At 35.8% G+C, this 15,093-nt stretch overlaps 1 protein-coding gene across 4 annotated transcripts in view; it reads right to left on the bottom strand.

Moving 5' to 3' along the window:
* LOC112044775 (phosphoinositide 3-kinase adapter protein 1) overlaps positions 1-15,093 on the bottom strand; it is a 34,841-nt gene that overhangs the window by 12,392 nt on the left and 7,356 nt on the right. The window contains exons 1-3 of one of the 4 annotated variants that reach the window (XM_024080733.2): positions 10,318-10,473; positions 4,506-4,806; positions 3,083-3,330 (exon numbers count right to left, since the gene is read on the bottom strand). In XM_024080733.2, the coding sequence (XP_023936501.2) occupies positions 3,083-3,330; positions 4,506-4,806; positions 10,318-10,354 (586 nt within the window). In that variant the 5' untranslated portion in view covers positions 10,355-10,473. Of the gene's footprint in view, positions 1-1,484; positions 1,787-3,082; positions 3,331-4,505; positions 4,807-5,376; positions 5,417-10,317; positions 10,474-15,093 lie in introns of those variants that run through there. The other 3 variants (XM_052883652.1, XM_024080741.2, XM_024080750.2) reach the window with 3 other exon arrangements.

Below are 15,093 nucleotides of genomic sequence, written 5' to 3'. Positions count from 1 at the left end.
TTGATTTTTAGGACGTGCTTGTATCGAAAAATTGTTCTTCAACAGTCATGATGTAGGATCAATTGTCCCTTTGCGAAGGCGAGGTTACATTACGAAGGATAGTTTCAAAGTATCTATTACAAATAAATCAAATCAAATTGATTTCAAAGTTCAAATTAAAAATTGACTTTAAGTTTCTTCAAAACGAGAACTTTTAAAAGTCCAAAGTACTTTTACATAAGTTTAAACATCTACAGAAAGCAACGAATCATGAATATCGTAAAGAGCTTTAGCTGCCGGAAGCCGAAATAAACAAAAAAGCTATTGGGGTGGAAAACCTTTAACAGATTTTCGACCCACATTCCCAAAATAGTACCTACCTAGAGCTGAAAAATAACACTTAGATATAAGTTTGATATAAACATCCTATCGCACCAATTATATGACCTGATTACCTGTCGAAGTGAAGAAAAGCAGATATCAGTATATCACAAAAATGAGGAGCTTATAAATTATAACTCATTCCTAAAATCAACTTTTTAGTTTGAAACAATGCATACAATACGAAGGAATATCATCATTTTTATGTGGCTGTCTGCGTCATCACAATTTCTAACCTAATTAACTGTTAAGCTATGATTCAAGAATATGGGTACTGATGAGCCGTTGAAAAAGCTGTCCACTATCAAAATTTTTCATTAAAGTATAATAAAAAGTTGTTAAAAGTTCGTCGAATGGACAATATAAGGAAAATAACTATAAATAACTAATTAAAATCAGTTTTACAATCGATAATACAGTTATTAAAGACATTTTTAAAACAGCTGCCATACAATGAACAACTTTTTAACGCGTAAACAGCGGATGCCATAAAGCTCGTTAAACCTACCTCTACCTTTCCACGGACACATTACTTAAGATAAAATACATATTTTTTAAAAATATTTTTGCATGCAAGGGATCTTTTACTCGAGCTGGAGAACAAAATAGGCGTCTACATTTATATTCCTACCGCGAGTACATTACGGGAGTTGCTTCGATGCATGTAAAATACACCATGTTTATTCTGCCAGTATTGCCACCCTGCATATGTAATGTCTACAAATCTCAAGAATGCACTGAATACACGACATTGACTTCTAATGCAACGTGGTAACACCCAAGATACTGTATCACACACTTTTCACAATGGTAAATCTGTTTTGGTAATGAATTTTACGGTGTCCCTTTGACGTTTCTTTCGGACGGACCTGCACATCTTCTAGCTACGAAGAATTTCGATTTGAATCTACTTTAACACCGTTTTGGAGAAAGCCTTGTTCGTAAAAGGAATAACAATGTTTAACAACCAAACCGATGTTAACATTATCACAAAGCTTAAAAATACTTCTACTTACTTAAAACATTGTTCAGGCAAAATACTATTAACCTATCTTGTAACTTTAAAGTTTTACAAATTAGTTAATTTGAAGTTAATTGTCCGTTAAAAACATATATGAACTTACTTGTTATCCCATTCGTCATTGTTTCATCACTGTTCTCCATAACTGATAACCTATAAAATATCGCACTTGGGCCGAATTTAAACGTATGCCATTTCACCAGCAACGCAAGGAAGCACTAGAATGTGTTCGGAATAAGCAAGGCTTGGAGCTCGAGCCCTGAGAAGAGAGTGTCGTGGAGTGAAGCGAAGACCGTCGATCGGTTCGCAAGTCGCGGACGCGCCGGGCGGCGGGCGCGGAGCTGCGCTGGCGTCAGTCGACACGATACGCACTTCGCATACTAAAAGCACTAAAACGCAAGCTCGTCGCCACAATGATAATCGCGACACCATCTCTGACGCCTAATCTCGTCGAACAAACTTGTGACCATTTTAGGACTGAGCAAATAATCTCTTGCAACGTTATCGGTCGCCAAATACGATGCTGTTAAGTGTAAACACATAAGCACGCCCCGATTGTGTTCCTTACGCGTTTGTTGGTAAATATAATCGCGGAATGCTGTTCTTGAAAATAGATAATGCTATTTATCTGGGACCTCCCAGATCTAAATAAATATTTAATGTTTAAATAAACAAAATAATACTTGAATACATATACAATCGTTATTCTAATATGTAGCACAAGAGAATTTCCCAAGACAATAATGAGGTCAAACTCAGTTTAAGAGTTCCCATGGCTATTTTCTGACCCCATCTTCAAATTATGCCCTTGGTGCCAAACCCTTGCATTGTTACTGAAGATACGCAAGTAAATTATTGCATTCAATCTAACCTGAGCAAGTGGTTCTAATTTTGCTTCCAAATTTCACAATAACAAGGCAAGTTAAATAAAGATTGTAACAGTCGGGGAAAAAGGTATAACAGAACGTAATATTAAAATTACTAATAAACAACACTCACATAAGCCAACGACTGCCTCGTCAGCTGTTTATAAACAAAATCAATTGGAACTGAAATGTTTTGCGTATTTTACGGCGTAATATTTTGGGAAATGTCAGTATAAATCAATATTGAGACCGTAATTACGTTCTTAGAGATCGTTTGGTAGGCGTTTGAGACAATGCGTTTTGTTATCTCCGTATCACAAAGGGTCAGAGAGTGCGGGTGCAACGCTCCGTATTGATAGGCGCCCTACGTCTAACGCATTGTTTACGACCATTTATCAAACTGTCCGTGTCCACGTATAATACCTATTTATAGAAATTAACGACCAAATTTTCCTTCTCATAAGCTGTAAAAATATCCTATTAAATGAATATTTTTACGTTGTTTTCTAAGACAAACAAAACAAGTTACAGTTAGAAAACAAATTCTAAATTAGTTTTTCCTGACACACATAGGTATAGTATAGGTATTGCCCATTAATGCACGCAGTATGTTATTTTCAGTCAATTTCCACGTCATGTCTTTCGCTTCATAGACAAGTTCAAAGTGCCAGGCTAAAATAACTTGCATATATTTTTTCTATTTTTCTACTAGGTATCAAGCTTTGACCTATAATTTTATAGCATAGTTAATTATAGGTACGTATAGGAAAGGCTGGAAGATTTTACAGTGATAATAACAAATTAACAACATGAATATGAATCTTGTGTTACTGACCTTTAAATGCAAAATGCTTTGGTCGTCTTCTTTTGACAGTCTCATCTTCAGTTTGATTGATCCTCGGCGGTGGCATTTTCGGGACTTCGCTCGGTACACTGGTGACTTCTCCCGTACCCGCTGATCCTGTGGCCAAGTACCCTCCGACTGAGTGTCTTCGCCGCCCTTGTAAGGGTATGGTGTAGAATATCTCCTCGTGCTCTTTAGAACCGTCCGAGGTCAGAACTTTTGCGCTTATTTTGCCTTTCCTATAAACAAAATTTTGATATTAATCAAATAGTATACGATTAGATGATTCTTTGGCTGTAGCGCGAAACATGTCGCTACGGTTTCTATGTAGAGATATTTTAACGACAGAGCATTATGAAACTAATATTTATGCACCAAAGTGCACGCATTTGATTGAACAAGCTCCGAAACTGCTGAAGCGATTTGAAAAATTCTTTTACTTTTGGGAAGCTACACTATCCCTTATTCATACAGGAACGGGAACTAAGAGGGTGAAACCGCGTGGCCTATGGCTTTTGTTAGTCTCCAACAAGATTTAAAAAAAAACGAGCTTTTAGATAAGATATTGTTGTAGGTAGCCTTATTCTGTGTTATGTTTTTAATCGACTTCCTGAAGGAGTTCATATGTCTGATGTACCTACTATTATGTATTATTTTTATTTGAAACAAGACGCTGGTCCAAATGGTACTGATCCTTTATTTATACTTTTTTATTTATGTTTGACGTCCACATTATTGTATTGGTCACTTAAACTTGATTTATACTAGGTATAGACACATTAATCATCTTTGTCCTGGCCTTTGCCATATGCTATTACGACATAATGATTTATATGATATCTCAACAATTTCTTAGAACCGACTGACGAATCTCAAATCTTTTGCTTTCAAATAAAATGTGAAAGGGTGATAAGAAGACTCTCTTCATAATTCCTTTTTTAAAAGAAAAATATTTGGCATGTCTAAAGAAATTTTTCTCTGCCCTTTTAACAAAGCTTGAACTTTGTTAACTTTTGTTTGTTTTGTAAGCGATTTATTCTTACTTTAACTAATGACCTCGTTAAATATATACATTTTAAAACAAAATACAACGGTTCCGTCTGTTAACTAATAACAACAATTTGCAGCTGGGAATTTTCTTAATTCTCTACGTATGTGAATTCTGCTAATCCGCATTGAACCAGCGTGGTAGACTAAGGCCTAACCCCTCTCATTCTGAGAGGAGACACGTGTTCAACAGTGGGCCGAATATGGGTTTTTAATGATGAATAATTTGCAATCGCTTTATCACTTATTAGGTTAAGGTACGTATCGCATTCATAAAGTTGGCTTACAGTTGCTCAATAAAACGAATTCTACAAACAATACAACAGTCAAAATAATTTGTATAAAACGCAGTATGTTTAATGCTTACTTAATCCGTGGCGCAGTGAACGTTGCTCTCATATCACCAGGTGCACAATCGCCTGGTCGCGGCTGACCTTTGAGAAACGCCTCAGCCTGATCAGGTTCCTTAGCTGACAGAGACCTCAAAAGGGCTCGAAACTCTTTTCTTCTAGGGCTTTCTGGTTCTCTCCTTCGAGGGGAGCTCAAGGGTCGACCTCCGTCCGCCCAAGCCCTGGCAGGAGCGGAACGGGAGAACTGTTCAGCTCCAGTGTTTGGGGCAGCATTGTCAGTGACGTCTTTGTCCGGGAACGCGAAGTACGATGGATTATCTGCAACAAAATGGAAACGAATAAAGGACTTACAGTTTATGAGACGAATATCTTAGCATTCCACGGATTCACCGTGCGGATGCCGGGTCCATCGCGTGGTAGAGAGAAAAACTCCGAGCAGAGTCCTGAACTTGTGACTACAGGATGTAGGGTTAAGGAATTCCTTGACGATCGATCAACACTCACTAATATACTATGAATGACGTATTTTCCTTGCTAATAGAATACCTTGTATATATTGGCCAAAATAAATAATCTAAACGACCAAATATTTGATGATTTATTTTGGTGTAAACAGCGAAAAACCCGCAAATCCAAGCGAAAGCGTCACCCAGATCCGACAGAAAATCCTATACGCACATTTCACCCCGAAACCGGAGCTTCTTCAGATGTTGAATCTACAACCTTCAGACACTAAAACATTTTTATATATTTCGCAAATAACGCCTGCTTATATACAATAGCTTATTCTTTTTTAATAATTGACGTTAGAAAATGTCGTCTTCCACAGACGAAAAATATTCCGCCTAAACATGGACAAGGAAGAAGTTTAAAAAACTGCCCGCCTACCTTCAGTAATAAAGAGGCACGCCATGAAGAAGCAAATCTCGATAAAGAGTAATTTTTGAATCCCAACTAACCGATGATCATGATCAATAGATCCGAAGCGGCGGCGCCGGTCGACCAGCGCCGTGAGACTGTCGTGTGGAAATTATCCAATAACGACAATGAACTAACGGCTGTCTATTACGTCCAGTCAGTACGGGCCGTAGACCAGCCTACTTTAGGCCGGAAAATGCGAATTGAAAACAATCTTCATCTACACATAAAGCACCTGGTCCACTCGCGGATTTATTTTTTATATTTATGTACTAGCAACGCTAGTGTCATCTTGGGATAGGTATAGATTATTACTAAATAATTTGCTCTATCTTCTAAGGTCCATTGAAATCGGTTTAACCGTTCCAGAGATTCGAGCTCGGACAAACAGACAAGACTACTTTTTTTAAAAATCTCGTTTGTGTTTCAGTATCGGTAGGTAAATAAATAACTAAGCACTTGAGGCAACACAGAACTTTGAAGCCCTCAGAGAGTCGTTCCGCCCATCTACTCTGCTTCTTCGGGCCCCATCAGGCGATGCTTCTGCGCTCGACCAAACCCCCCAGTGACGGCGCTGAGGTCCCATAAGGAGCCTACAGCACTTGCACAGCCAGAAAAAAAAAGTATTTTGAATCACATATAGACACTTCAATTTTATTTATATTTGTGCAATGTATTGATGGTATATGTAAGTATCATTTTATATACTTTTACACAAGTTTCGATTGTAAAAGTTCAAATTTCATTAGGAAAGAGCTTTTGATTTCAAGAGTGAGCTTTTATAGTGGATTTACTACCGACTCTAAAAGCTGACACTTAAAGCATCTCTTATCTGTGAAACTAGCCTACGGATTTATTATCCAGAAATAAGTAAGTAGAATTATACCCACTATGTACCTACTTCAAAACTATAAAAAAAAAATCAAAAAAAAAACGGCACCGTTTCCAAACCGATGAGTGGGTAGGACATAGGTACGATATAATTTTCAGTTTGGTACGTCTGTGTGTTTATATGTGTTTTATGAAGTTGGTTAATAAAAAAAATCTCTTATTTCGCTCCCTGGCGTGGGTACAAAATTCAACTAAACAGAGAACTTAAACATTTCACAAGTGCTATCAAATTCGTTTAGCACAGTAATAAGTGAACATAAACTATTACTTGATGCTTTTATTTAGTTGAGTTTTTGGTTAGTACCAATAGTTGAATCTATAATCAATACAATATAAATAAAATTGTAGATCTGTGATTTCAAAATAACTCTGGTTATCCAAGTGCTTACAGAAATTTACATGATACTAAAACATCATCAAACTATTTAAATTTTTTGTCTGTCTGTTAGTCCGTGTTAATCTATGGAACGGCTGAACTGATTTTAATAAATGTTTCACTGGAAGATAGTGGAGGTTATGGAGCAACATATAGGCTACTTTCAAATATTATTTAAACGGGTACATGTCACGATAAAACGACGAAATAATATAAGCTACTTTTTATCACGGAAAACTACATGGTTTCCGTATGATTTGTGAAAAAAGGGGCGATAGTTCCTAACAACCCGATTCCTACCGGGTTACCTTTTAAAAATCCATGAGTTTTAGGGATTCAAATAATTTAACGTATAGACTAAAAAAAACACATGAACGGCGGTTACCGACAAGAAAATTTCAGTCTTCGCTACTGCTATGTATAGAATATTTTATTGCTGCTAATGGATAAGAAGCCTTATACCTTTGTTCTTATACAGAATGAGTTCGATCCTCCTACACCTACTCAAGAAGAATGTGCGCAGCTTGCCCCGATAGTACGGAGTGATAAGCACGAATAGTTAAACATTTACACAATTGTATTACAAACTTGATTGTTGACATTCTGTGACGGACAGTCTATACCTATCTTGTTGACCACTTCTACATATAAAGTATTTTTTTGTACATTTTATGTACGTACATAGCTGTAGATACTTAACTATGACAAAATATCTACAATACCTACTTGAAAAGTTCTATTGTATGACTATGTTCGAAAAAAAACGGATCCTTCTTATGGTCATACGAGCAAAAGTCTCTATTGTTACAAAATTCCTTTTTTATTGAGTGGTTTTTTGCTACACTTAAAGTAAATAGTTTCCTTCGCCGATATATAACTACGAGTAGCTTGATAATAATATAATTACATAACAACATAATAACATATTTGTGTAAAATAATGTGTTGCAAGGCAACAAGGCAAGAGTGAATAGGCATCTTCTAGGCAAGCGCGCTTCATCTTAGACCTCATCATTGCTTTCCATCAGGCTTGATTGTGGTCAAGCGTAAGCCTATACTACATAAAAAAAAAAATAATAATGTGTTCATCTAACAGTGATCTTCAAATCCATAATTGATTATAGAGGATTCCTATGAGCTCTAAAAAACAAATTTTTTATAGGTATACCTACATTTTTACATTGGAATTACTTATACAGGATGCTGGGGAGTATTTTCCATAACTCTGGGGTTATATTCTTTACCGAAAATTAATTAAAAATGTTCAAGGAACTCTTAAAATTAATTTTCGGGGTAAATAATATTTCTTTTGTAAATAGATCTTAAAATGTGTCCCCTATACGCATCCTTATAATTATGACGTAGACAAGTTTTACGTATTTTAAAATGCAAGGATAGATAAAAAGGCGTGTGTTACATGGATAGTTGGAATTATTTGAATTACTTTGTATGAAAAATAAAAAGTTTTTATTTTTTAGTTAAATAAATATTACTTATGCAGTTCGGTTCATATAAGGGAACTCATCAACACCTTGAAGTTAAGTATGGAAAATACTCCCGAGCACCCTGTATAATATGTAATTTGTTGTGTTAATGACATTTTAGCAATTTTTTTTAAATGTACTATATGTTCAAATTCTGTATTCTTTCCAAAGTTAGTTTAACCCGCATATGTTAAGCACAATGTTCGACAATTTCCACAGGGCGGGATGAATTGTCCCTCGGGACAAGTGTAGCACAAAAACTTTCAAGTGATTTACAATAGCGGGGTTACACACGACCTAACGTATCTAATTTAATGGCGGTTAATATCGTGAGAAAGTATCTGATATTAATTATACAATTACTGCGTAGGATCTGATGTTATGGGAGATAATATCGTAAACCTACGCCGTAGGCAAGATTGATGGCTAGATTTAAATAAAACTTCTGAATCGAATGAGAGATATGTTTGTTTCTGTTGCTTTATTTTGATATTTACACATCGATATTTTAATGTGAATAACATATAACAATTAATATCTATAGGGATATACTAACTTTTTCCATTGTGCGAGTCATGCATAAAATTTTAATTCCATCAAAAAAATCAATCAATATATTGATAATGGGATAAACGTTGATATTTCCTGTAAGATTCTTTTTTATTTCGGACGTCAACGGATTTTAAATGAATATAGCATAGAACATACATTATTATATGTATATAACATATAATATGTCGAGTACAAAGAGACTTATCCTATTTCAATAAATAATTAATTACGAGTATTATTATTGAAAACGTTAAGTTAGTACATAGTTCGTTAAATATTTAAAACAATGAAGATATTTGTAGCAGATAATTTATGGTTAGATTTAGATGTAACTAAATTATATTACTTTGTAATTTTGTCCAAGCAAACAACAACGAACCGCCTACAAAGTAATATGTGTTCAAACTATGTAAAATATGCATTTATATAGTGAGAATTGCATATATCTAAAAAATCGGACATGTACTGCTGAGAAAATCGCAGACGATAAAACACAGAACCTCTTTTTTAAAGTCGGATGTATAAATAAATTATAATTCATATTTTCTTATAGGTAGGTAGGTACACATTTTGTGTTAGACAAATAAAGATAATCCATATATGTTTGTGATTATTCACGTTGAAAACAAATGTGAACAAACACAGAGTGGAACAATTCACGGCTGCTGAGCGGTGAATCAAGCGGGATTCTGGGAAAACAAGTAAATTGTGCCCAATACGCTGGAAGAACAAAATACTTACATTTTGTATAAAAATAATATATTATCGATAATTGAGTCACATAGTATTTATAGATTACTAGCGGACGCACGCGACTTCGTCCGCGTGAAACTCGATGTAAACTTTTAACTACCCCTACTTCAAATTGACTACGTTTTAGTTAGAAAACATATGTATGGGAAAAAGAAAAGGACTATTTTTATGGTTTTTCCATAAAAATATAATTCCATTCGATTTTTTCTCGCCGTAAAAACCATCCTAGAACTTCAGCGAACATTTAAAAAAAAGAATTGGCCAAATTGGACCAGGCGTTGTTGAGTTATGCGCTTAGGCACCAACGCATTTTGCGATTCATTTTTATATTATAGATAATATTATTATACCTACTTAAGTGTGATACAAAATGGAAACCTCATTTAGGGTACGCATTTTTATATTAGCACATATTACTGTGAGGAAACTTCCTAATTATTTTTTTAGCTCATAGTTTAAAAGGGTTTCTAAGCACTGCTCTGAAAATAACACGGACGCAACAAACTCAGGCGGCAAGTTAGGTTATCACCATCACATAACTATACAATCATACCTACTACTTCAAGTTAAATGCATTTATACATATCCACTATTTTTTACAAGATCCAGATAGTAGCGCGTAATTTAGAGTTAGTTTTAAAAAGAAATCATTTGCATTTGTTGGCTGAAAATATAACAGATATAATATGTTTTGATATTTATAAGTTTAAACTTAACTATACTATTCCACAGTTTCAACGTTAATTATTTAACGGTCGGTTATTTTTGAACAACACAATCTATTAAAGATGTGAGAAAAATCTCACCTAACTCTGTAATCGTTTTACGAATGAATACAAGTAATGAATTCACTTACTGGTGGCTCGCAGACAATAGTCGAACTGGGGTCCCATGGTTTCGGAGATCAACACACTAAGCACGACACATCCCGTCGACCGCGCGGCGGGCTCTGCGACTTTTGCGTCCTATCTCAGATCTCGATGCCGATGGGCGGGCTGCGCGCGCGCAGGTGGACCGGAGTAATCCACACGTGCTTTGAGGAAGGGAGCGTTTCTTAGCACGCGCCAGCAGGAAACGTCCCTAAGAAATCACGTATACGAAGGGGAGACTGCGACCAGATTTAATTTGAGTACGCTTGTGCGGCCATTTTGGTAGCACGCCAGCGTTAATGTTTGTAAATAAACGCCGTACATTGTTGATGTTGACGTCCATTCATATTCGGCGCGGTTCCGTTTACCTATTCGGTGCAATGCTCTCGCTCGTATACGGAATTGGAAACCAGAGTTGTTCATGCATTTTGCTAGATTACAATGACTACGATTCGTGGAAGTATATGGCGATGATTTGGCGCTAATTCTTCTGTTCTCTGGTAAGAGGATGATGATGTTATTTATCACAAAAATGTGTCGAGCGAGTGGTAAAGCAGATTTAAGAATCTGCTTTCCCACCCGACTGTAGAGTTATTACGAAATATTTGATTTTACAAATTTTTTGTTAGGTAAGTACTTACTTATCATAAATTCATAATCATCATTTGTTAATATCATGTTATATTTTAGTCTTAACAACTTTTAATTTATACCTTATTTTAAACTAAATGTTTAAAATTTAGCAAGAAACGGTGCATAATTATGTGGTGGTATTAAATTTCCAATCTCGAGTTTTGACTTCGCTTCGGTAAAATGAGAAGCGTGACAAGAAACGACATCTCGTAAGCGCTCGCAGCTGTCGCGTGTCGTATGCGAAAAATACAAGTGTACCTTGAATTCGGATCAACTTATTATTATTTATAGTATTTCTCATTAATTCTCATTTTCTGTTTTATATTTAGGAGAGAAGAGGCTGACTCATGAGGGCTCTGCCATACAAAATATTGTTTTAAACGTTGACCACAGATTTTGACACACTTTAAATTTTTTGACGGAACAAGCAACAACGATTTAATGGATGGTTGGGAATTGAAATACATTACGCTAACCGTAAGTAGAAAATCAGTGGCTACTGGCTATGGTGCATAGGATATGTGATCACCATGATCATCAAACATCATTATCATTATTATCAGCCGATGGATGTCTACTACTGGACATGGGCCTCTTTCAAGGACTTCCAGACTTCTTTCTATTAAGTGCACGCCACGTAGCGTAACTACACACTATACATGAAAGTAATCTATACTAATATAATAAAGAGAAAAGATTTGATTGTATGTTTGTTTGTATTGAAATCCGAAATTACTGAACCGATTGAAAATTTATTTCACTGTTGTGAAACTACACTATCCCCGGGTGCCGAAGGCTATTTTATCTCCGTATTCCTACGGGAACGGGAACTACACTGGTGAAACTGCGTGACGTCTGCTATTCTAAATAAAATTAGAATTGTTCAAGCCATTGATGATTCATGTCGTATTGAACATTAATAGAAGTTTCCACTCCCCTTTTTATCGACTGAAAACTCACTTTGAAAATATACAGTAGAAACATGTTTGAAATCTTTTATCTTTTACCTTCTACGATACTTATTATGCATTTAAACTAGGAGAGGCCCGCGACTTCCTGCATAGAACCCTTCCATAAAAGAAGAATCCGTTCATACATTTTTTTGTTATGTCGCAAAGTTTTCGTCGAAATATTCAGACGGGTTGAATTTTTCCCACACTTCCAACAATTATAAATTTCAACCACTTTACACCATAATTAGTCAAATTTTATAATTAAACCTTTCCTCGTGAATCACTCCACCTATCTTTTGGTGAAAATCCATTCATGATTTTCGAGTTTATCGCGAACAAGAGAACTTTGTTTTATAATTATGTTTAGATATGATACGAACGATCGACTAACTATAAATACAAAATTTTCCAAAAAGATCTCAAGACTCATTCATAAAATATTTTCGGTGCAAGTCACTATCAACGGCGTAAAAATAGCGTACGGTTATAAAATAGCCCGCTCTGTCAGACTGTGGAAGTAAAAAAAAATACACCAGATGTCGATCCGACTGTGTTTACTTACATCTGCTTGTAAAACAAAGCTCAGTTCTGTACCACCGAAGATTAACAATGGAGTACAAGGAAGTGAGGTTTTAAAAGATATCACTGTTCCGTTCCGTTATGATGGAAGAAAGTTAACCCTACTAACAATGCTAGTATAGTACTAATGTGTACTAAATCTAAGGCTTATTCGGATTAAGTACTTTAGCAGTTTAGTCGAGTGCGAACGATTTTTGGGCAGTAGCAAGTAGCTTAGTACGCTACTAAAACTACTCAACTAAAATGCTAAAGTACTGCGAACTAGGCTTTAAAGATACTCTTTTCTACTAAAACTAAAATGTTTCTACATCGATCATTGATCAATGAGCAAAATCAGCATCAGTTGACGCCTTATGTAGGGTATTACAAAAACATGTAAATTAGCGCACAGTTATTTTAATACACAAGTAATAAAATCAATTAATGGCAGGCGTCCATAGATCCGTATCGGACGCATCGAATGAAACGGATTTTAGTATTTTTTGTATATAAAGTCATATATAAAGTCATGCGTCCACTGATCCGCTACATATGGATCGCAACGAACGGATTTTATCTACCGTAAAATTATTAATTCGTTTGTGTCCGATACATACGTTGCGGATCTGTGGACGCCAACCATAATACAACTATTTACAAATAGGTTTTTAACAATTATTTTGGAAACCATTGTGGAACAGTTATGTGCTCATATAGCTCAAATATGAGCTATATGAGCAATATAAGCAATAGCTTATAAAGATATAAAAAACGCATATTTATATTTATTTTAAGCGGTTAAAGTTTCTGTTTGTCGCCGATAGCTTACTACTTCCTTGCAAAACTGTATCACTAGCCTAGAAGTAGAATAACGTGAAGTTGAATAAGTCAAAGCGAATCTCTGTCCAATTGTATACAGTTGCACTTCAACGGTAAACCGCAGAATCTGTAGGTACGCGTCGTAAGAATAAACAAAACCCGTCGTAAAAAAAAAATACCAAAACTCGTTATAAAATTAAAAACAAACTATTAAGTAAGCGAGATTCACAAAAGCCGCATGACAAATTAAGACATCAAAATAAAATCAAGTCTCGATGTTGGTGGGTTCAAAATCCGCGGGATATTTGCGGAATGCGTGCGCGTGTATTTGCGCTGCACGCGCCTGCATCGCCGCAAGCTGGGCTTAGGCTGAGCAATGGCGTGCACTAGATTTGTAATACGGGTATGCACATTAGGCACCATACGTATAAATTGTACAAAATGGAAAATACCTTCTCTAATTTCATCATCATCATCATTAACAACCTATATTCGGCTCAGTGCTGAGCTCGATTCTCCTCTCAGAATGAAAGGGGCTAGGCCAATAGTCCACCACGCTAGCCCAATGTGTATTGGTAGACTTCACACACGGAGAGAATTAAGAAAATTCTCTGGTATGCAGATTTCCACAAGTTTCTGCTTCACCATTTGATTTTTAATTCTTAATTTCCACACGTGATTTTTAATTTCTTTAAATGCACACAACTGAAATGTTTGAGGTGCCTCTGCCTCCGGAATATCCACTGGGCTATCACGGCTTTGTCTTCTTCTCTAATCTAATACAATCAAATACAGGTTCTTAATTAATGTCTCAAGGTAGGCAGGGCTTTGCATGTAAGAAATGCAAGCCACTAGCTAAATGTTGCAGACTTACTTATTTACCGTAGATAATAAAAAACAATTTGGTGTTGTTATTTGATAATAAAAACCTTATTTTGTGTTGTATGTGGTGTTCTTCGTTCGTATTTCGGCCTAAAATGATAACAAGGGGAGACTACAATTTGATCGGCGGTCTACATTTAAAAGAACCTACCTATACCACCTAGGTTATTAGGTATATTATTAACCTGAAGATTGTTTGGTTGACGGCGCTAATCTCAAGAACTTACTGTCTCAAGTTGAAAAATCCTTTCAGTCTTTCATTAATTAAGGATGGCTACATAACATCCTACTAATATCATAAATGCGAACTCACTGGACTTACTCGTACACCAAATAATATGGAGTGAATACGCAGGGTACATATGCTTATAGCACAATATACATATGTACTATGTACTATAGTCAAACGGAGGTCGAATCGTTCATCTTTCGGATTTTATGTCGACTGAACCGTGAACAAGTATTGTTAAGTCTTATTGATTCTACAAGCACGTACAAGTAAATACAATAAGTACTCGTACCTTTTAGGAAATTTCAGCAGAAGTGCCTATAGGAGTTAGAGTTGGAGGAGGAGAGAGAGAGTAAATAAATATCAAATATCTATTATAAAGTTGTTCTTAGTTTGATGAAAATCGGTTGAGCCGTTTAAAAGTTGTGGGGAGTGAAAGTAGGAAAGAATAACTCTGCAAATATACTCGAGTGGGGTCTCAAACGAAAACGCTCTGAAAGAGAATATTGATGACTTGATCGAGAGTGTAATTAATAATTTCATGACCTTCGGGGGTTATTCAGAATTTTCAATTTTAAGTTATTAATACAGACGTTGTTGAAGAATTTCTAGGTTTCTTAGTGTTAGGTTTTAAATTGGAATCGGAAAAGGGACGTGATAGCCCAGTGGATATGACTTCTGCCGATTCG

The sequence above is a fragment of the Bicyclus anynana genome, chromosome 9 (genome assembly GCF_947172395.1).
Source record: "Bicyclus anynana chromosome 9, ilBicAnyn1.1, whole genome shotgun sequence".
In the NCBI taxonomy this organism is placed as follows: Eukaryota; Metazoa; Arthropoda; class Insecta; order Lepidoptera; family Nymphalidae; genus Bicyclus; species Bicyclus anynana.
This window is presented reverse-complemented; position numbering and strand designations above follow the sequence as displayed.